The following is a 24,651-nucleotide window of genomic DNA, read 5'->3' as shown; positions in this document are numbered from 1 at the left end:
GCAGTAAATTTAATTGGGAAGCAGGTGCACAGAAAGTGAATCTGAAAAGGAACATGGCGAGGGTTAGTGCAGGTAAAACAGCCAAGAGAACTTTATGGTGAAGATTGTGTTGAGATTTTCTTTTTTAAGATATTCCCTCAACACACACACCAACTTATCTGACAGGCTCATAATTTTTTGAAGGGAAAACAAATCTGATATTGGGCTAAAATTGCCCGTGTCCCTGGATTGGTTGTGTGTGGAAGTGCAGACCAATTTTCAGTTCTGTGCCTGGAGTGTCACACTCCCTGCTACTGTTGGTGTTAAGGCCATCACAAAGTCCATCCCAGCTTGCTGCCTGCAGCTGAGGAAGCAATTATCTTGAGCAGGTAACGTGACCACTTGTGGCCAGCAATAGATTGATCTGCAGAACGGTCCCTCTCTGGGAAGGAATGCAGAGACCTACAAAATTTGGATCCAATGATAATGTGGTCTGTCACCAGGACTAAGGAGCAGGAGGTAGCTTTTCAGGGCAGGAAGCCAGGAGACCCATGTGCACTTTTGCAGGGAGTAGGATGGGATCCAGGCCCCATTTAGTTTTAACTAGAATGGGACTGAGGACAAGTGAATCCTACCTTCTGCTGACAACTAGAGAGGTGCAAATGACTGATTTTCAGCTCACTGGCCATGACAAAAAAAAAAAAAAAAAAGTCAAGTGCCCTCACCCCTCAAAATGTTAAATTTTTTATTTCAAAATTTGTTTTCAAGCAAAACAACTTGAGAAATTCAATACAAATTTGAGAAATATTTCAGTAAACCTAAATCTGCATTTTTTACTTAATAAAGATTCAGCTAGAAAGATTCACCTAGCTCTAATGTGGGCTCTGACCATTCACTCAACTGTTCTTCCTTTGTTTACCCATCTGTAAATTAGGGATAATTTTTATCTCTGCCATGTGGCAGGGTTATGATTGGTTAATTAGTGTTTGGTTAAGATTTTCCAGAATTCTCACAATATCCTCCAGTGGCTGATGGATGAGGGGCTTCTAGACCTCTATCTTATTAGCATATTTGTCCCTAGCGTATTTGTTTGTAAGTGTTGGCCACTATGCACAGACCCCAGCAAAAGCACAGTTGGATTCTGGTTCTCCTGCAGCTGGAGACTAGGCGTGACCTCTCCCCTGCCCCCTCACAAAATCATGTTGTTGGCATAACTCAAAACTGTAAAGCCAGGCCTGTGTACAGTGGTGTGGTCACAGTGGACTGGAGGAAGAGAAGTGGGGTATAAAATTGTTCCATCCAAAAATGAAACTCTGGCTCTGGCAATGTGCCAGGCAAAGTGATAAAAAACAGAGCTGGTTGAAAAATGGTAGCTTTTAATTAAAATTGTGGACATTTTGGAATGTTGAAACTAGAATTTTTTTGACCAGCTGATAAATATTCTGTAGCGCAATACAAAAGAATGGTCCTTAATAAAACTCAGTAGCATCCTTTTTCACTTACTACTACTCTACAGTGTTAGCAAGAGGTTGTGTTAGCCTATGCAAAGTGGGAGAGATACTAAACTCTATCCTCTTTAATAATTTATATCAGGGACTCTCAAGATCTGCAAAGAAATTGAAGTTAGAGTTGCTTTTAATATTTCAAACATTATGAATATTCATTTTCCACTTTAGTGGTCTCGCACATCCACAAGTGACAAGCACAACTGTTCAAAATGTTTTAAATGCTTTGCTGGGTAAAATGTTGTTCTCTCTTTTGCCATATTTCCCCTTGATTCTAAAAACGTTACATGGTCCTTCATTTAATTACTACCTGTACGTAACCCCCACCTCCCAAAAACACTACCACCACCACCACCCACAAAATGAAAAACACAAAAAACCCCAAAGCCACAAAACCTTCCCTCCCACAAAATCTGATTTTGGATTCAAAGCAAAAATGTCATGAGAAATGCACTGTGCTGAAGATAAACTAGCACAGAAATGCTAATCTTTGTGCATTCTGTAACTGCACAGCAACTCTCTATTGGGGCAGGTGAATCTTAGAGAGAACAACAATCAGATCAATAGCCAGATTTTCAGTCAAATGCTATTCCACTTGTTCGAACCAGCTGCCCTTGGGTAGTTGCCGCTGACAAAAATATGTGCCAGTATTTTAACAAGGCTCTACCACAAAATTATTCTGCCTGCATCTGTGGGCTTGCAGAGAGTAGGGAAGAGGGCCCCCTTTCCTCATGTCTTCTAGGCATAATGAAGGCAAGAAAACGTGTCAAGCAAACTTATATGAAGTACTCTTATTGGACATGTTTATATGCTATACCAGAGAAATGTTTCCACATTTGAAGAGGGGTGAGGGGTAGGGCTGTCCACCCCAGCAACAGTTGTGGGAAAACTTCCCATTTGGTGCAATCAAAGGCAGAAAAAGTTGCTCTTCAGAAGTGGTGTTAAAAGCCCAAGGGATCATTCATCTCTAGCAGGGATGATTTAACAGTGTACAGAGATGGACGAGAAGTCACCTCAACTATCCATCAATATTTTGACATAACAAGGGGCTGTGGAGCGGGGGTGGGTGGTCACTGGAGGCTCATGGGGCTAAGTCACACTACTAGAGCCACAGCTATGTAGTGTGCCTGATATACTTCAGAGTGCTATATGTCTTGCTGGCACTGGGGACTTCTGGCAGGGCTGTCGTACTCCTGACCTCTGGATTCTGCAGTCTACCTGGCAGCCATTGAGGTACTGCAGGCAGAAGAGGGAGGAAGCACAGAGCAGGGAATTACCAGCTTCGGGTGGGCTAGCCTGACAGAAGCAACATATAAATCTGTCTGCACATGTGCCCCACTGTAGCTACCCCTAATTTTCCAGACCCAGCAACAAATGGTGGTTATGGTGGGTCCTGTTCTGAAGGAGCTTCTGTTTCTGGTGGTGGAGGGTGCCAATAGGAGGGGGAGGCATTCTGAGCTTGAGTATGTTTGCATTTTTAGCCTGGAGGGTGTTGTATTGTAAGCCTAGGGGGAGCAGATTGCTACCTACAATCCCATCACTGTTTCTGGCGCCAGCTATCCCTGCTCCAGCAGCTTCTAATAACTACCTGCAGCTCAGTGAAGGCTACACCATGTTCACTCACTTTACCTCCTGAGCATTGTCAATAGTTATTTAATACATTTTCACATGTGACAGGAGGAGACTGGCATCTAGATGAAGGAATCAAGATACATTAAAAAAAAAAGACCCAATTCAAACCTCCAAGCGAAACTTGAACAAAAACCATTTTAGAGAATTGGAAGAGTTTGAATAACATTTTCCCCCTTATTCTTTTTCTTTTCTGGGTACCTATCCAATCTTCTTCTGGTTCTACATCAGGAACTGAGCATGGTAACAAAGTTCCTGAATGCAACCAAAGTTATACAATGCAGTCAGTCAGATTGTAGGCCTTACCTCTGGATCAATGAGAGTCTATGTAGACAAGGACGATTTTTCTCCTCTTCCACCCTGCCTTCTTTTCTTCTGTCTTCAGAGGAGTTACTGCGGGAAGGCTAAAGTAAAATCATGGTGTGTCAACATAGCACGTGCTAGGGTCCCAGTGTGAGAATGCAAGGTTGTTTTGTTGAGTCACCCTAAACTCAGTTGCTAGAAGCCTTCATAAAAATGCACGGTAATTTCTGTGATTCATGCTGACAGGTGGAGTTTGTCACTCCATCCAATATTTCTTTGAGGCTCAGGAAACAAGGGACTGGGGCAGAGGAGGTGTCACAGAGAAAACTCTAACAGCCAAACTTGAAGTTGAGTTTATGTTTAGGTATTATATTATGTAAGTTACCTGTAAAGTCAAACCTCAGGGAATAAGTTTGGACTACATACAGCATGTATATATTCTGTTCAGAGCAGGGTGTTTACAAATGGCTCTTATATATTCTTCTGAAGGTAGTGTAATCTGTGGTCATGCTAATATATTGGAGAAGAAGGTTCCATAGCTCTGGTCCAAGTACTGAGAAAGTCCAGTTCCCTGCATTTGTGGGTTTCACCTTGAGCAAAGTCCCTTGGAGGAGGAGGAGAAGTCACTCACCTTGTGCAGTAGCGATGGTTCTTCAAGATGTGTCCCCCTATGGGTGCGCCACTCTAGGTGTGTTTGCGTCCCTGTGCTGCTCATCAGAGAACTTCGGTAGCAGGGTCTGTTAGGCCTACATGTGCACTCTCTCTCCTTGTGCTGCACCATGAGGCTAGTCAGTGCACACGGGCTAACCCCCCTCTGTTCCTTCTGTACCACAGAGTCATTGACAGGAACTCCAAAGTAAAGGGGCAGATGATGGGTTGTGGAGCACCCATAGGGACACACATCTCCAAGAACCATCATTCCTGCACAAGGTGAGTAACTGCTTCTTCTAGTAGTGTCCCTGTGGGTGCTCCACTGCAGGTGACTCCCAAGCAGTATCCCTTCTGGAGGGCTGTATAGAATTGCTATATGCTTGGGTAATCATAACTTTAATAGTAACTTTACTAAAACTTGTAAAACAGATAGACCTTGTACTTGTGAATGTATGTGTGGTCACTACCCTTGGTCTTTATGTGTTCCTAGAAACTCTAAATCTGAAGCAAGTAGCAGAGGTGACTTTCACTCTGTTAAGCTTGAAACTGTAGCCGCCAGAGCCGAACCCATGGAGGTGTAATACCACATTATCAAATTCATTTTAAATAAAATAAAAGGTTACATGTGCCTCCTGAATGATGGCATTAATTGGTCACTATGCGACTTGGGCAGTTGTTCAATAAAATCATTCCATTTTGAATAATTTATGTAATCATATTTCACTGTGAGGGTTTGGTAAGTGGTAATTTGAAACTGAAGTGTGGCCTTCCTCCCAAAAAGGTCCAAATGCTTCCCTGTCATAGGGAGTGGACCTCATCTGGTGTGGATGGCCATGGGAGTTAACAGTTTCCACCACGATGGAGTTGGGTGGAGGGTGGGAGAAAAGGAATTCAGACTGCCTTGCTGGGACATAATATTTTTGTCTGCCGCTTGCAGGTAGGTGCCACTGACACTGGGATCTGTCAGGTCCAGAATGGCCTCGTTAATGGGTAGGGGGATCTTTGAGAAAGAGGATGAGTGGAATATGTCAAGGAGATGATGGTGGGTGTCCTTGACTTCCTTCAGTGGTATTTGGAGAGTGTCTGCTATTCTCTTTGCCTGGAAAAGGCAAATGTCATCCACCAGGGATGGCGGAGGAGGCATGATGGCCTCATCCGGGGAAGAGAAGAATATGGTCCTTGGGGTCACTGCTTCCTCAACTGCACCCTCATGTTCCTCCACAATTTCTTCCAGAGGTTCCGAAGCTCTGGAAGCCGTGGCCAAAGGGGTGTGCCTTGAGAGTTCTTGGGTGGGGCTAGAATCTTGAGAGGTATGGTGCCAATATGTAGTCCATGGGTCTCAGTATGGCCACTGGGGAGGTGGTAGTGCCCATGGGTGACCGTAGCAAGATGGTGGTGATGGGGCTATCTGAGGGTATGCTCGAGGACCCTGTTGATACTGGGCACCATAAGGAGCCTGGGAGGAGTACTGTGATGCCACCTCCTCAGGTTCACTATCTGAATCTTCACTAAAGAGGGGGAGCATGACAGGGCAGCAGGGGAGATGCCTGTGCCAATCAAAGACTTGGTATGGAGCAGCACAAAGAGACACCACGCCTGCGCGGACCTAATGGACACTGCCACTGAAGTTCTCTGATCAGCAGTGCAGGGACACAGCCACGCTCCTACAGTAGAGCACCCATAGGGACACTACTCGAAGAAGCAGCACTACTTGCCTTGATAGGTTGCAGTTGCAGATGTGGGGTGACCATTTCTGAAATATTTAAGGTCTATCCCAGGGGTAGGCAACCTGCGGCACGCGAGTTGATTTTCAGTGGCACTCACAATGCCCATGTCCTTGGCACTGGTCCGGGGGACTCTGCATTTTAATTTAATTTTAAATGAAGTTTTTAAAACATTTTTAAAACCCTATTTACTTTACATACAACAATAGTTTAGTTACAGAATATAGACTTATAGGGAGAGACCTTCTAAAAATGTTAAAATGTATTATTGGCACGCGAAACCTTAAATTAGCGTGAATAAATGAAGACTTGACACACCACTTCTGAAAGGTTGCCGACCCCTGGTCTATCCCACTGAGATCCTTTAAGCTCAAAAGCAGATACTGTACTTACTTTTTTTGTCCTCTGCTCTTCCTGCATCGCTGAATGTGACCTGGACACACGAAAAGCTTCCTGGTCCAAATAACAAACAGGATTAAAGGTTCTGATAATTTTACTTCCCACATCTGGTTACAGTAATGGTGAGACAAGAATGGACATGGGCAGATAGAGGGTGGCAGAGTACACAGGAATTACCACACTAGATCATAATAGTGGGCCATGTCATCTGGTATCCAGTCTCTGACAGTAGCCAAAATGCTTCTGAAGAAGGTTCATTAAGTCTACACTTCCCCCACATCAATTTATGGAATAAACTGACTATTGAGAGCTTTCTTCCCTTATATTAAAAAAAACAAAGACATCTAATATAAATGCCAATGTTCTCATTATCCATGTATATGGATAATGAGAACATTGGCAAAACCTTTTGAATCCTAGCATGGCTGGGGACACTGATTGTTCAAAGCCTCATTCCCATTGGGTCTTTTTCATGATGTCACTCACCTACACCAACTAGCAAAGTGGTACAGCTGGTGCCCCAAGGCTGCCTGTTTATCTTTGTCACCTGCCCCGCTCATTTATCCCCTGCCCATGCTTCTAACTGAACGAGTATAGGATTTTTTTGGTTTTCAGTGAGGAGATTCCAGCTGCAAACCTTTCTTAGTTGGGATATGTGTCAACTCCTTCTGCATCCTATCTTGCAATACTCAGTGCAGGACCCAGTCCTAAAAATCACAGCACTATTTATTCACATATGGATTTGCAAGATAATGTCCTTCCAGTAAAAGCTCCTCAGGGCAGACTGCATCTTATTATTTCTATGTAAAGTATCATGAACAACTATGTGACTATATATACAAATGTTAAATAATATTAACTAATATAAATAAATGTGATATAAATGCAATTTCTTATAGTGTTACATCCATAATGTGCTGAACTACTGTGTAATATAATCTGTATATATATAATCTGACTTTCTATATAATCTGATATGATGCAACAAATTAAGAGATGATAAATACAGTATTAGATTGTTATAGAATCTAAGCGTTGGTCCAGTTGTTGCATTGATGTTTCGCTGTTTTGTCTGTTCTGAAATAGTGAATTAGATTGGGAATAAACCAGAAGCTGCAAAATATTCTGCAATATGGGTTTGCTGGTGGTTTTAAGACTGCGAGTGCTAAAAAGTTAGGAACCCCTGCTCCCATTAGAGTCTTACTAATTTTAATATACCCTCATTAATGAAAGCTTTGAGTCAATGTGTTGGCGTACAACAACCAGCTTAATGTTTGAAATGAAAAAAAAAATTCCGTAATGAAATAGCAAATATCAGAAAACCGCAAAGAATGTTTTTCTTCCAAAATATTATTTTTTTGCTATAAACTCCATCTATAACTAAAAAACACCCTTGCAGAGGCTAAAATTCTTTCACTTGTAGAGAAAAGTCTTGAGCAGTGTCAAACAGTTATGCTGTTCAATTAAAAACAAACAAAACAAAATGTAGTATATTTAAATTGACTTTTAATAAGTACAAAAAGATAATGTTAAGCAATATTTTGCATGTGGTTAATAAATATTCTTTAACAGCAAGCAAAGTGACACATTCAAACATAAGTCAAGTTATTTCCTTTAGACTTTTAAAAAAGTAACAACTCTGTCCAGTTAAAACAAGGTCACAAATTACAGAATATTATCATCCCCTTTACTTATTTATAACTATGAAACCTACTAGCTAAGTGAACTGTCACCCAGAAGTTTTTATAGGATGTTGATGTTCAAGGTTAAGTATACTTACATTTAACATGCAGTTTCTTTATTGTGCATGTGCTTTATATTTAAAATTGTGACTATTTTTTTATATGCATCAACTCCATTCTTATTATTTCCTGTTACTTAGCAATGTATACTAAGCAGCTTTTTTCAAGCTCCTATACATTTTCAAGCCCTGGTGACACACTGAAATACACTTACCATCAAGTGTTTAGGTATGTTCTGATTCCTGTTTAGTTGAGAAATTACTACCAATGATTTCTCTCTGAATCAAACTTGAATTTGTAAATGCACGTGCATTAATATTTAGTGTGATCACTTTCGATAAGTAAATGTAAAGTGCCCTCAAACAATTCTGAGTAAAGTGACTATGTGTGGAAGTTTTTTGTTTAGCAGCTGGATATTATTTATTCAATAATTTATACTGTGCGAACTGTACATCTGTATTCTAATATATAGCTGTAAAGTACTAAGTTGCATTCTGTTCTAAAGCTAATCTACAGGAGCCTGTTAACTGATTAATACAGCCAACATGAACATCTAAATTCAAAACCACCGGATCAAAGCAATATCTTGTTCCATTCTGTAGTTGAATCCATCCCCAAAAGCCTAAAACCATAAGATGGAAAACAAAGATGATGACCCTTGAAGCTTACTTCCTTTAACAGTTTACAAAATCAGTTAGTGAAATCTTTGAGCACCTTTAATGCATATACATGAGCCCCAGGCCAGCTGACAGAGTGAAGAATTCACAAAGTTATGTAAAATAAGCAATTAACATTTCAAAGTACAGCTTAATTTAAATAATTAATCATCAAGTTACAGAATAAAAATATTTGTGAGTGTGTGTATGTAGACACCAGCACTAAGAGAAGGGTATGAACCATCTTGCATATTTTAAAACACATTTCAAATTATTTTTCACAAGTGTTGTTCCCCACTTGTAATCCACAGTATTTTCACAATATTCCTAAACCAACATCAATACACTACTGGGAGTAAAACAGGCATGATCAAGGCCCAATTTTAAATGTATTTGCTTCCTTTATTTAAAAGTTCATCTTCTCAGTGTGAAAAGGTAAATAATCGAGGAATTCTCAGGGAGGGCTGGATCAGACTTTCATTAGTCAATGGAAAGACTTCTATTGACTTTTGTAGTGCATGGACAGGTCCTTAAAATCTAATCAAAGTCCTCTAAAATCAATGGGAGTTTAGACCCTGATCTCAGTGGGAGCAAGATCAGGCCCTCAAAGTGAATAGTTCTCAAGTAAGGCCCCAATCCTGCATTGAGAACCACGTGGGCACAAGGATCCACCAAGTGGCTCTGATCACAGAAGCATGAACTAAGTTTAAAAATAAAGGGGGTTTAGTTGAAAATAAAGTGAAAGATAAATACTTAAACAATAGAAGCAGAGCAAAACAAGCTATCAATGCAATTAGCATGGGCCATTCCCAAAATTAAGTCTCAAAGTGTTTGCCTTTTGCACCCCTATTTGTGAAGGGGGAATCTATCAGCTCACTCATGGATTCCTGAAAATCCTTATGAAGCTGTAATTTAGAAATCTAAATTCAGGATAATAAAACCATATTTTCCAATTGTTAGGGATTTGGATTTATTTACAATAACGAGGAAAAAAGTCTCCCGCCATATATAATACAATTAGCATAACAGAAAGCATTTTAAAGCATAAAATTATGTTGAGAATTAGTTATCCAATGGAAGACACATTATACAGTTTCTGAGGAAAAATGTTTGATATTTTAAAATTAATAGGTTCCCTTATTTGGAACCCTAACTAGTAATAGTTTTTCAGGTAAACATAATTTGATTAATGATTCTAGGTTTTGCAAAAGACTTATTTTTAACCAAAATTTAGAGTTCCTTATTTCTGTGATATCAAATGATAAAGCCCTGATCGGTGAACTCTATTTAGACTTGTTCCTATGTTTGCACACTTATCCTTCTACTTGTTGTTTTTGAAGGAAGAATTAAATAATTTTCCTGGTTCTGCTGATAACACTCACTTTATCATCTTTTTTTGCTCTGCTCCATGGCTCTGTTCTGCTGATCTGAATTTTGGCAGTATGGGCCATGTGTTAACTCAAAGTGGGATTGGGACTGATCATAATTTCATATCCAGATATGGACTTATTTTTCACATAAACACTTAAGTTAGGAGTGCAGATTTCTTAAAAGTGCAAATAATGGTATTTGTGATTGTGCAGAGGGCCAATGCACCTCTGAGGCTCCACTTAGGCCCTCAAAATAAGGCATTACATACAACCTGAGGAAAATGTATTGGGAACTAACAGGATTTACTTTATTCCTGACATATCTGTTTTCTTTTCAGGAATTGCAGAGAGATGGAAGAGCACAAAATTAAGCACATTATATTTATGAAGTGGTTAGCGGCATTGCCAATCCAAAGGATTCAAGATTATGAGTCAGATCACCAAAAAATCATGATTACAAAAATCCATTGGGGTCTGATCTGCCTTTTAGCCTTTAGTGCAAAGCTGTCTGCCCACAATTGGTGTGTGATAACTGCAAGTTCAAAATCCAACCTCAAATGCACACACAAAGGTACGTAAGCTTTCCCAAGGGCTCTTTAGAAAGGGATTCCACTTACCATCTCTTCTGGAGAAGTGGAGTTGCTATGCTATCCCTCGCTGCCCCATTTCTTCACAATTGCTCCCCACACGTCTCAACCACTCTGCTGTCCCTTTCACATTCTCACTTCAAGTACCCACAGTTTCCTGAGCCCATATCCTGCCTCTGTTTCCCTTCAGTCCCCTTCTCTTCACATTCTCCCTCAGCCTTCTCTTTCTTCTCTTGCACTCCCTTCAGAATTCTGCTTACCTCCCCCAACTGCACGTAGTTTCTCCTCTAGTTTCCAAATTACAACAGAGCCTTCATGGCAGACATTTTCCCTGAGAGCATCATGGCTCAGATCCTCAAAGATATTTAGACTCTTAACTTCCATTGATTTCAATGGAAGTTAGGAGACTAAATACCTGTGAATATCTGGGCCCATGTAACTTCACACCAATTGAAATAATAGGACATGGTGGCCATTTTGAATAAGGCCAAAAATTTGCACTAAAGTGCTGGGAGAACATGAGGACATAAATAAAACATCGCAATAGCACAGGAGTTCGCAGCTGCATTAAATATAAATGAAAGGTGAAGTTACTTTGTCTGTTTAAAAATATCAACAAAAATGTTTGGAAGCCAGTGCGTTACAACAGACACACTAAAACAAGAGACTACCACAGAGGGTGCCAAGACTGATATACCCTGGGCTCTCTATCTTTTCTCACCCCCAATTCCAAATTACTATTAATATTTGGGTACTATTCTCTAGCCTTATGCATCAAGGAGTAAATGTTGCAGTCCCTACATCGAAAAGCTATTCTTTAACCCTAGCTTGGAACCATGTTGAGCCCAGTACAAGTCACCACAGTGTTAGGCCATTTTATTTATTTTTTTATAGTTTTAAATTATTAGTGTATTTACTTGTGGGGTCACGTAAGAAATGCAATACCAGAAGGCTTGGGAGGATGGCCTGGGAGGGCAGAGGGGGTGGGAATAAACTAGAAAGGGACAGAAGTTAGGCCAAACATTCAAATTTAGGTTCCTACATCTATAAATAAATCTCTTAAATAAAGCTATACAGTTGTCACTCTTAAGAACTCACCAGTTTTATTTTTAGTCATTTTCATCATCATAAATGATTTAACATTGGAATCATAAGGACAACTGATAGAAATTGCTTAAAATGCAATAAACAAAAGAAGCCAACATTAAATTTAGACCAACTGTACAAGGCTTCAAGCTGAAACTGCTTTCAGATATGCCCTTGCAAATCCCACTGACTGCATGTAGCTCTCTGAAAGCATATTTATGCACATAGATTGCATTGACATGGTGTTTGTTTCTCTACGTCGTAAGTATGCGATAAAGGTCTGGTGGTTATGCAATTTACTCTAGGTGTTGCACAAGTCTAGAGGGACTGTTCAGTGAATTAAATAGTTGCTCCTAAGGCATTATTTTTGACTCTGCTCCCAAAACTCCCATTGATTCAGGTGGGAACAGGAGCAGCCCCTCTGTGAAGTTGAGGGTGCACAATTTACCGCAGTCCCGGTGCAGCTATAAATTAAACACGTTATTTTTCTCAAGCAAAGACAGGACTTGCTTGATTCTGTAAGTCAGATACCTTTGTGTGTGTACCTGTAAAAAAAACTATACAGCCCTCTCCCGTCACACAGTCAAATGCACCTCTGGACACACTCCATATACAGTGCTTAATTTGCAATGAAAGAGGTGCCAGTGCTCAAGCCATTTTTTTTTTTTTTACATTCATGACTGATACAGCAAGCACAGAGGTGCCGGGGCTATGAAATGCCAAGCCTAGAGGTGCTGGGGCTCAGCCCTGGCACAAATTAAGCACCGCTCATGTATCTAGAGGGCAGAGTTCTGACTTCCCATTATTTGAGACAGCAAACCTAACGTTGCTGAGCTATCTGGGATGTAACTGGGGTAGAATACAGACCTTACTCTTTATAAGCCCAAACCTGTGAGGTGCTGAGAGTCCTCAACTCCTGTTGAGGTTAATGGGAGTTGAGAGCCCCCATCAGATTGCAGGATGGTGCCCAAAGGTACATGAAAACAGCAATCAACCTGCTATCTGAGAGCAGATAAGCCTGGGCCTCCACTATACTACACAGTCACAGCCCTTTACCAGAAACAGACAGAAACATGAAAGGATTTTTCTACTGGACCAATATTTACAAATATTCTACATATGTACATATGTATATATGTTATACCTGGACACTATGACATTAAAGGGATCTTTTATAATTTACAAATAAAACATTTTTAAAATGTATAATTATACCATGAAAAAACTTTTTATTGCTTGCCTTCAACCCTTTTACACTTTATCACCCTATTGCACACATCTCTGTATTACATGGAAGATCTACATTTATATATAAATATATATATGAAAATAAGGATATTTCTATTTTAATGTTTTGAGTAAAGTGCTTGTTTTTCAACTACCGTTGATGAATAAAGATGGTTTTATTAGAGGGGATGAAGGGAATACACATTTCACCAGTGGTTCTCCCTTCTGTTTTACTGATGTTGTATGGAATATCTTGCTTGACTAAAGTCAAGTCTGTCTTCATTGTAAAGTCTACTAATAAAATGCATTTGTGACCTTGGCATCTATACTGTCATGCAAAGCACAAAACAGAATCACATTAAAAACAAAGAAAAAGACAAGAAAAATTAAACAGCAAAAAAAGCAATGTTAGATTCTTCTTCTTTGTTTTTGCTAGTTTCCATGTCTTAAGATAATTGATTTATTCATTTTAGAAATATTTGTACAAGTTTGTCAAACTCTGAACATACCTATTTTATGCACTATACTCAAGTACTGTACAAAACTGCAATAAATGACACTATACGATGACATATGTTTCTACTGTAAACACACCATCATAAAGGTGTATCTATTTTAAAAGGCCAACTAATAACTGCTAATGTATATGTGAATCAAAATATTTTTGATTGGCCAAGTATATTAAAATCTAAATACAGTGCACAATTATTAGTTATGCAATGATTTACCAGGCCTTTCAGGGCATAAGGAATATTTGCAAAGGTTCAGATGAAAATTAATTTTACTAACATTAAATATTCATATAAAATTGCAAATGGCAGCTCCAATTTTGTTATATTTTGTGGATGAAATAATTGACAATTACTGATGATGCACTGAAGTTTATTAAAAATAACACTCAAATCTTAGCAAAACCCTTTCTAGTATACAAAGTTGTTAAGTGATGTCAGTGAAATGTAAAGTTGCAATTTACAAAAGCAGCAATAAATCTTATCCATGAGGACAACTTCCTGGATTGCAATCACAAACTGCAGTTTCCTTTGAAAACAGTGGCTTCTATGGGCAGATGTGAGGAAGCCTTTTTAAGGCAGATTTTCCTGTAAATACGAAGCAGGAAAAAGAGCATTTTATATTTCTGATATACCTGACCCTGAAAAATTTCTGAGTGCCAATTACCAATAGTTATGAGCCTGATGTCAATCTAATTTAAAAAAAAAAAAAAAAAAAAAAAACCTTTTCTGACCTTGCTGAAAAGGAGAACTTGGTTCAGCAACCTCAGAGAAACAAACACTGAGGAATAAAAAAAAGTTTTTCTAGTGGAAGTTGATTGATGCTCACCACTGCTCACTTAAATAAGTTGGAATACTTCATTAACAAGTTCAAAGCAGGTCTTGAAGTAAGGAACTAATGGCTTTGGCATTCCAATAGTCTTTACTAAGTTTTAAACATAACTACTTTCCAAGATGGTTGTGAACAACAGAAGAGTTTGAGCTCATCACTCTATAATATGTACATGGGCACTCCCATTGTATGAAATAAGTTTTTTTTAAAAAAAATCATTTTTAATGACAGCTTCTCCCATTAAAGTAGAATCAGTTATTTTATAGAAAAATATTTTAACTTTAAATTAAAAAAATACTGTTCCTAAATAGTTATGCAGGACCATATCGTCCTCTAATTGTATGGAGAAGATATAATTCTGTGCATTTGAATCCCAGTTTAAAGGAAATCCCCTGGGTAGAACTTCTAAAGAGCTGGCTATATTAGCCATGGATGTTATCTGTTTACAGATCCATGAATAAACACTGTGTGTCTCCTTTGGAGATACACGGATAAGATATATATACACACTCTGTACATATTGGTTCACAGATTAGCAGTTATTAGTCGTACTGTACATAGCAAAACAACCTAACTGATATAATGATGCTATACATTCCCAGTGTAATTCAGCTTTTAGGTTGAGGGAGCAAACCCAAGTAAGACAGGTTCCCTGTTTAAATATGTAGCCCAGTACACTAAGTTAAAAGTACCAAATAAGACTGGAAACACTATTCTAGACATTCTGTCAATTTTGCTAACACTGTTGAATGTTTTCTTTGCTTCTTGCGGCTTGGCTTCTGGCTTTGCCTTGTTGGGCTCTGTGGTTGTAGCACTCTTGGAGATTGTTGGTAGCACTGAGTCCTTGGTAATATTTGGAGCATAATTGGCAACAGCCACTGCATAGGCATTGTTTTTCTTAATGACAGATGCTTTTTCTTTTTTCTATTGGAAGACAGCATGGAGTTAAATATTTACTGCATGGGACATTTGCCAAATCAGATTCAATAAAACAGCATTTCAAATGTTTTTAAAAAAAGTGAAGATGGGAAAATAAATATCGGTGATTACTATAATGACAAAGCATATGTAGACGATGCCCTCAGTCTCTCAGATGGAAGCTACAGAATAGTGTCTCAATCTAGTAAAGAAATCTGCACGCATAGGCCCTTATGCCCACATGGAGTCCCACTGAAGTCAACAGGAGTCTCCAGGGGAGAAAGGGTCCATGCTTGTGGATATCTTGGAAGGACTGGCTTCTCCCTAGATTGACTGAGTAGGAGCCAGCTTCAGAAAAGGATTACAGTCTCTAGTCTTGTCTTGAGGCCCAGTGTTCTGACAGAGCTAACGGTAAACAGGAAACAGAGAATGGATCAGGAAAAGGGCCACCACCAGAATAAAATGTAGGTGAGAATGATACAATCCACTCTCATTGATCTAATGCCCAGTTCCTATCACAGTGAAGTGAAAGGAGGATTACAATGACTGCTGAAGGGGATAATTAAAGACTGATTGCACAGCCAGATGACTAAGGTTACCTGTCAGTATATTTATATAAAAATTAGGAAGTGGGACATCTCTCCCCCCCCAAATCTAATGTTTGCATTACTCATAAACCCCATAATTCCACACCAATAAAAATACAAACTCTTACTATAATTCAATTATTTAAGATACTCCAGTTATTCGCATATATTTTTAATTATATTTATATTGCTTGCTTGGGTGGCTAAGGATATTTTAAAATCCTGCAATGGCTAAAACCTGGGGAAGAGACAACAGCCCTACTTCCCATTATCATCACTACGTGAGGTATTTATCTACTTACCCCTGCCCCAGATCATCCCCTTAACACACTAGAGTACAAACCTGTAGTCTGTACAAGGTAGGTTGGCTGTCTATGTACCATAACATAGATACCTGAACAAGATGTGAACTAACAGAGCTATGTCTTTTCAACAGCTGTGGCCCAAAAAACCTTTCCACTCTCTTTCCTGCACTATGCAGGATCAGCTCCTAGGTTATACAAAAAAACCCACATTTTTAAAATCTAATCGCCATCTTTCCTGTTTGCTTACTTTTTGTATTTCATTCTGCTTGTCACATGATTTTGAAAACATAATTTCCATTTTTTTCTTGTGTGCTAATACAATGCTGCAATGTTTGCTATTCAAATGCTGTAGTGGAATGTTAAAATCAAAAACAAAAAATTGTCTTTATTGGCTTCTTTTTTTTTTTAAATCCAACCACCTGAAAAATATTTCTGTTAATATTACATTTTGTAAGACTTAAGTTACACAAACCCTATATTTTGGCCTATATTCCTTGATGGTGACTCATCTTTTTGACTATGCAAAAAGCAACTGTAATAGTAGACCCTGATAATCTACCTTTTCTAAAATGGTGTCAATCAGATATATGAATGAGTGAGCAAATGTAGGTAAACACATACAAGTCTGAGCCATGTCTTGGGTCATTTTTTCCCCTGGAAAACAAGCCCACACCCTGCAACGTGTTCTGTCTGAACAGAGAAAGGTTGACTTCACTGGCCCGGCTTCAAGAGTCTGACCACATGCAAGGAGGTTCAAGATCTGGACTTCAGAGGCTAAATTTTCCAAGAGACCATCACCCTTTAGGCAGCTACACATGGCAGTGTGGACATAGCCTGCCTTTCACTTCGGTGTGTAGCTACACATACCCTCACACACCACAATAGTGGTGTGAACTGTAGATGTAGCCTATGTTCCATGGAAAAAAAACTGCTGGAGGTGGTCGAGGGGAGGGCTGAGTTTCATTCCAGTTCTCACCTCATGTGAGGCATGGTGTGAATTGGTGTACTGACTGGAGTGTGAATGCGGACTGCTATGTACTATGGAAATTCCTATGATCCCCATCTCAGTTCCCCAATGAAATACAAGTTCCAAGCCTACTCCAGAGTTAGAAAAGAACCTCAGTGGAATGTAAACACAGTCATTTCTCCTTGACCCTGACACATTGCTTATTAGCTGAAAGTGGCTGAGCTTTGTGTTGTGTTCAGGGTCAGGGTGTGTAAAACCAGAGAGAAAAAGAACAGAGAGATAGGTGCACATGAGCTAATCTGCAAAATCCCTTCTTTCATACCCAAGAACTGTGATTTTTAAAAAATCTGTTACAGTATTTGTAGTCCCATTAATGGGATTTTTCATATTATGGTAAATTGTGGGTTTTGTATTAGAAACAATTGAAATATTGAAAGCTTAACTTTTAGTCATTAGATGATTTCAGGGAAGTAGATACTGCAGTACTGTAGAAAACCCCAACATGATTTTGTTCTGAATGCAATTTCTAATTTTCAAATATTTAGACAATTGGATATGGGAAGACTGTAATATTGAATAGGTTCTTAGAAGATAGAATATTTTCAATTGACAATCGGTAGGTAGCCTTTACAGAACTAATCTTGTCATATATGAACAAGATGAATTTCAGAATGGACAGTTCATGAGCAGTAGAATTAAGGTAGCAATACTGAAAGAAAGGCTGGAATGACTTCCTACAGTAGTCACTTACATAGGAACAGAGCTAGATTCCTCATCACTACATTTGAGAGTTGTAAGAAATAAAATAGATAAATAAAATAAATAAAATAGGGAACAGGTCAACTACCCTATTTACACATTCAAACCACTGTGCAAACATTAACTGTTAATCTTAGCTTCACTCCTATTAGGGAAATACATAATATTGTACCCAGGTTTGGGTCAGGAGCAACCACAATTTGGAGTTTTCCTTAGCTGACATTCTCTCTCATTTACTGAATGAGGGTATGGTAGAGAGAGTAATTACATAATATAAAGTCAAGAGACAGCAATAACATTTGTTCTGTGTTATTTACAATAACAATGTACAGGACTTGACACCAAATCTTGCAATAACGCCAGTATATTCAGGTGATTAAAACAATCTTACATTAAGTTAAAAGTTTCCACACACATTGTCCCTTCTATACCAATATCAAAAGTACTTTATGTTTTCAATTGATTCAAACTTCTGTTGATCTAAGGAGTCCCTGAGGGTATGTCTACACTGCTTTTGGCTAACTGAGCTGTTTTCAAATCCCCCGGAATCCATTACAATTAGCAGTAGGTGTCTGGTATCATCCCCTTGTGTTTCTGGTCCTCAGACATCACTCATTTTAATATACATTATTTCTCATATTCTGTGATCTCTTTGCTACCTTCAGTCCAATTGGATTATATTAAACTGCACTGGACTTGAAAAATGACAAAAATCAAATTAACTTACTGGTATATTGTTTCTCAAATAAATTATAAAGTGAGTAATGTCTGATGAGCTAGAAACACAACTGACAATAACCCATACCTACTTCATTTTAAAAGGATGTTTAATAATGGAGTATAAGCGATTTGAAAACAGGTGCAACAAGCCAAAGTGTCATCAATATGAGTATGTTTTTGTTCAGAATTTAAAATAAATGAGCTAAATCTTGAACTTCTAATTCAGGCAAAATTTCTGTTGACTTCAGCAGGAATTTTGTCTTAAACTAAGTATGTTTAGGATTTGATAATATATAAATTGAGAGCACACAACATTTTGGTGTGTGGAGACTTCTTAAATGAAATATTATAATGAGAGTTATTGCAAGATATTGTAAGTCTCATAGTGTCTCAGCTACTGCTATTACAGCGTAATGACTGTGTGTTATAACTATATGCTTTCAATAAAACCAAGTGTGTGACTGAAGATTCAATCTTGCATTGATTCATTCAGATGTCATTTGTTGGCACTAAGAATAGAACATATACTAATTTCAGCTTGTTTGTGAAGGCAGGCAGTCACATTGTGGAAACTAAAGATTCAATTTAGTGCCCACTGAAATCAGTGTGAGTCTTTCCACTAACTTATATGGGTGTTGGATTTGGGCCTAGAAGCTATCAATAGGCAAGGAGTCTGCAGGGTAAAATATACAGGACCAGATTTTTAATAACAAGTGCCGAAGTTGTGCCTGTAGAATATGCAGATCCTGTAAGCACAAAAAAGGTGATTACATGTGCAAAATATGCAGTTATTTATGCAAGCCAAGTTTCTGTGCATGCAACTACTTATTTAATGCATGAAGATAACTGTTTAATTATGGCGTTCTTATTTTGAAAGTGCTGCTTAGACTCCTACTTTGAAATTTGTCCTATAGTATAAAAAAGGAATTTGAGATTGAGCTTTTCAACCAACAAGAGGTTACAATTAACCGAATGGATAAAGTGTATGTTAGAGGCTAGAGCACAGGATTGGAGGGTCAGGAATGGCAAGTCCTTGTTTCTGGTTGGCCACAGTCTCACCGTGTGACCTTGAACAAGTTACTTCACTAAAGTCTTTTTTCCTGATCTGTAAAATGAGAATACTTCGGAGCTCACACAGGCTTAATTACATTATGAAGGTTTGTAAAGTGCTCTGTGGTATTTGAAGAATGCTAAAGAACAGCAAACCATTAACACCTACTCTCTATATCTCAGAAAGCCTAATATTCAACTGAACATTAAGCAAATTGAATCAGAGTCAAAGTAACGATTGTAGTGAAGTCTCGCTTTCCTTAGCAAACCACATGGCCTCAGGGACCCAAATGACATTTTCTTGACTCTCTTGCAGATTGATGAGAGCTGCCAGTAGAAGCACAAAAAGAGCTGTTACTGAGAACTTGAGCAAAGAGGGTTCCGCATAGTGCAGACAAATGTGCACAAGGATCAGCACCATGAACAAACCGGAACTGCACTAAACTCAGCACTGATGGCTTAGGGAGAAAGTGGCTGTGACCACGGGCAACAGAACCTGAGACACCATGTGGTCAGAGCACAGCTGTTTAGATGCAATCCAAATCAGTAAAATCCATGAGTACGGTGCTGGCATTTTAATGATTTTCCAGTACTCCTACAGCTTGTCTGGAGCGTGTTTACGAGCTGCACTTGAAAAAAACTCAGAGGGAGAGCAGCCACATGGGCCAGCCACTGAAAAATGTGTCCTGAGTTCTAAGGAAAATATTTCTCTCATTCCTAGCTGCATAATGCCTTATGACCTAGTCTGAACAGGCTATTCTTGCCAGCCTACCCAGCTGTCTTGCCTCCTACTCTCAGCTTCCTCCACCATGCTTAGAAGTCCTACTAATAGGTCAGCACTTACTTGCACCCTTGCCAGACCAAGCCACTGATCAGGGTAATGATAAGATGGACAAGAAGAAATTTCAGGTAGTGTACGAGATTCATAAAAACTAAACAGGCCTTATCTTCTGAAATTAAACTGGTCAGAAGACCATTATGTGCTTGCATTTTTCCATGCTTTCTGGGATTTAGATACCAGGCCCATATTCAATTTTAATTATTTTTTGCAAAGTTCCTCACAACCAGTGATACAAGTGGAATCCATTTCTTACTGGTACGCCCCTCCCCTCCATGGGGGGGCACATGACCTCCTCATGTGACTCAACACCCTGCCCCCAGCCCAGGGCCCCCACGTTCTCCCCATCCCTGCCCCATGATCCACCCCCCTTATCTTGGGGCTGGGAGGGATGGTCTCTGTTCTCCTTCCACTGTGCTGGAGACTCCCCTCTGTACAGCAGCCAGCCCTGCAGGAGGACAGGGCTGGGGGCAGTACAGCAGCCACACCAGAGGAGCTGCTGGCATGGGGCCGCCCGGGAGCCCCATGTTTGGCTCCTTTCCCCGCTGGGGTTCCAGGGAGAGCCCTGCGGTTCAGGGCTCTCCCGGGAACCACAGCAGGGAAAGGAGCAGAACACCGGCAGCATCGCCAGCAGCTGTACCTCCCCCAGCCCTGTCCTCCAGTGGGGCTGGCTGCTGGACAGAGGGAAGAGATCCTGCATGGAAGGGCTGGGGCAGTACAGCTGCACCGGAGGAGATGCCAGCGTGGGGCCGCCCAGCAGCCCCACAATCTGCTCCTCTTTCCGGTGCGCCGTACCAGCTATAAATATCTTGCTGGTACGGTGTACTGGAGCAGACCGCCCTACTTGCACTGCTGCTCACAACACTCTGGTCCACCTAGAATTTGCCGATATTGCACGTCCCATGGTTAGGGACAGGCTCTCTTGAGTGCACGCCTCAGGTGACAGAGCTAGCTTCCTGCACCTTGTTCTGAGTGGAATCACACTATCCAGCCACTCTGAGACTGGGTCTCTGGGCTGCAGGCCCCTTCCCCGACCCCAGATTTCTCAACCTGCTAGCTAAACAGCCCCAGTTGAGTTTGGCACCTGTAAACCTTTTCCCTTTAGGTGTCCACGATAATATAAGTTTGAAGTGACCCAGAAACAGCGTCTTCAAAACAAAGCATTATTCATTCACCCAAAGGTAGAAAGCACACAGAGCAAAGGGCTAAAGAGCAAAGAGTCCCACAAGTATATTGTCCCTTACCTACACTTTAATCTTTCCTTGAACATTTTTGTAAATTCCCCTTAACCCAGCTAACTCCCATCTCTAGCTGGGAGGAGCAGACTCTCCTGCCTGCAGCATGCGGTCTTTGCCTACGTGTCTCTCCTTGTCTGACTGTTAGCTCTCCCTGACACTCCCTGGGCAGCCCCCTCTCATTCCCATGGGAAGCATCTTTAAGATTCTGGGACCCCCTTTGATCCTAGGCCTTCAGCCTTAGGATGAGTAAACTATGCAGCCTGGTGGGAGCCAAGCAGGGCCGTTCCCTAATTAAAAGTTTACCCCCCTTAATCCGTTAAGGAGCCACTATTTTGGTTCCTGTTTGCTTCCTCTTAACACCCTCTTTGATTTAACTCCTGGCATTTGGGCAGGTTAATATCAGACATAACCTGAGGGGCAAATTATATTTATAAATAAAACCCTACATATAACTCCCTCATTCTTCACAGTAATGCAGATAAAGCACAAGAGGGAAATGGATAACTATAAAACAAATAAGGAAATAAAGAAGTTGGGTGACTGTGACAGTATCTCCAATGTTCTGAAATGTAATGGATTCAAGTGTAGGACGCTGATGTAAGCAGAGTCAGGATGAGCTCTACCCTGACATCTGGTGGTGAGTTGTGGCAAGCTGTGGAAAAGAACTTCAGGGGCTGATCTCATTTGCATAGGCACACCCACCCAGCCTAGCATGAGCCCATAGCTGCCCAAATGGTCACTTTGGCTGCTGTGGGATCCCAAATTTCTCTGTTATTGGGGCAGGAAGAATAAATTATTATCCTGATTATGTGAATCAAAGACAGTGGAACTGTACTTGGCCTTTTGTTATGACGGAGGGACTTGCCATCAACTAAGTAGCACTCGCTAGGCAAGGAACATGGGTTCCAAAACTCAGTGAATTGAGAGAGGCTGAGGACAGGTATTAATACCTGGTGGTATGGGCCCCTTACACTAATTGCACATCCTCCTCTCTCCACTGTGGAATATCAGAGCTAATTTTGATTCCATTAGGAGTCTAGTTACAGGCTGCTGAGCTGAATTAACTTTGGGCCAATGGTGCACCAGCTCTGAGGCTCCCCTACTACAAGCTGAAATCACAAAAGAGCTAAACTTACTAAGAGCTGAAATCACGGAGTGTTGTGTTAAGTAGTGGGGGAGCCTGAAGATATATTGTGGAGCAGTTTGCGGGACAGCTGGCAGAGCAGAGCGGCTCTTGGAGCAGAGCAGTTTGCGGAACAGCTGGAGCGGCTCATGGGATGGCTGGCAGAGCAGAGTGGCTGGTGAAGCGGAGCAGTTTGTGGGATGACTGGAGTGTGGAGCGGAGTGTGGAGTGGAGCAGAGCCCCATGGAGGGGTCGGGCAATTGGCTTTGGACCCCTTAACTCCCCCCTCCCATCTCCACCCAGATTGGGGGTAAAACTCTGCAGATAAACTTTCGAACTCTGGTGCTGCACTGACCAGGGACAAAAAGAAAAGGAGTACTTGTGGCACCTTAGAGACTAACAAATTTATTTGAGCATAAGCTTTCGTGAGCTACAGCTCACTTCATCGGATGCATCTGATGAAGTGAGCTGTAGCTCACGAAAGCTTATGCTCAAATAAATTTGTTAGTCTCTAAGGTGCCACAAGTACTCCTTTTCTTTTTGCAAATACAGACTAACACGGCTGCTACTCTGAAACCTGACCAGGGACAGAGACTTTTGGTTTGTTGGACTTTTGTGACTTTGGGTTGCTGGACTCAAGAACCAAAGGGAAAGGACATGCCCCAATTTGCTTGGGGTGGGTTTTTTGCTCATGGGTTGTGTTATGAATCCTGTTGGTGGTGTTTCCACAACATAATGCCACATTGTTTCTCTATGTTATTAAAAGGCTTTTGCAACACTCAGACTCTGTGCTTGCGAGAGGGGAAATATTGCCTCTTGGAGGCGCCCAGCGGGGGTGGTATATATTTGTCCCAGGTCACTGTGTGGGGGCTCGAGCCGGTTTTGCATTGTGTTATTGGAATGGAACCCCTAGATACTGAACCCGGCCCTTCTTGCTGGCAACTCTGATGGGCAGAAGGGTTACAGTTATTTTCAATATAGCTGAATAAAGATTTTTTACAGAAATATTACTCTGATTTTATTCATTTCCACATGAAGGACTCAGGAGCATAATGTGGTGTAACCTCAGGTTTTATATTTTTGACATTTAACGAGACTCAAATAGGCTATTGATTAATGTGGCGAGAGCCTTGACACAATAATCATTTCTCCAAGGACAGCCTGCTAGAGAAAGTTCTTGTATGCAGTTCAATTTCTGCGAGAGGTTGGCAATTTGAGCACACACTTTACAATATCTTTCTATCCACACCTACTTTCATCTCACAAGACATAATCTTTCTATTGGTTTGAAATTTCAAGTATTTTTCAGTAGTAAGCAACTACCAAAATATCTGTTAAATGTTTTCTTAGAATTGACTGGAAATATAAATGTGTTTCATTATCATTTACCTTATCATTGACTACGCTTTTTCCATCCCATGCCCATCCTCGTTTTGTGAAGTAATTTACAGTGGCAAATTCTATCAATGCAGAGAATACAAATGCATAACAAACAGCAATAAACCAATCCATGGCTGTTGCATAAGCTACTTTGGGGAGGGAATTTCGTGCACTGATGCTCAACGTTGTCATTGTCAACACAGTTGTTACTCCTGTAGAGGGTGGAAAAAAAGAAAATGTCGGCAATTTTAACTGAATTTTGAAATTGAATAAGGTTGAGAACAGGAACATCTTACAGTACATTTCTAAGAATTATAAAAATGTTTACATAATGTTCATATAGTACGGTGGCATACTAGATGCACCATATGGAAGGTGGCAGCAGACTTTTCCTTTGTAACCTAGTTTTGAGTCACTTTTTTTTTTTAAATAAAATTTTGGTGAAAAATGTCTGAAGATACAGTCTTGAAAATACATACAGATTTTTTTTTTCATTTTTTGATCAATCAGACTTTTGGGAGAAAACCCCACAGCGAGGCAACTAAATTAACTAGTTTGCTTTATGGA

The 24,651-nt window shown here is 40.2% G+C and overlaps 1 protein-coding gene across 8 annotated transcripts in view; it reads right to left on the bottom strand.

The window, feature by feature from the left end:
* Positions 1 to 12,539: 12,539 nt before the first annotated feature.
* The window catches only part of GABRA2 (gamma-aminobutyric acid type A receptor subunit alpha2), a 349,612-nt gene continuing 337,500 nt past the window's right edge, over positions 12,540 to 24,651 (bottom strand). For all 8 annotated transcript variants that reach the window (XM_074951469.1, XM_074951470.1, XM_074951467.1 and 5 more), the window contains 2 exons: positions 24,094 to 24,296; positions 12,540 to 15,123 (listed from right to left, as the gene is read on the bottom strand). In XM_074951469.1, the coding sequence (XP_074807570.1) occupies positions 14,815 to 15,123; positions 24,094 to 24,296 (512 nt within the window). In that variant the 3' untranslated portion in view covers positions 12,540 to 14,814. The remainder of the gene's footprint in view (positions 15,124 to 24,093; positions 24,297 to 24,651) is intronic.

The sequence above is a fragment of the Natator depressus genome, chromosome 4 (genome assembly GCF_965152275.1).
Source record: "Natator depressus isolate rNatDep1 chromosome 4, rNatDep2.hap1, whole genome shotgun sequence".
Classification (NCBI taxonomy): Eukaryota; Metazoa; Chordata; order Testudines; family Cheloniidae; genus Natator; species Natator depressus.
The sequence above is the reverse complement of the archived record's forward strand: the minus strand, read 5'-3'. Positions and strand labels throughout refer to the sequence as shown.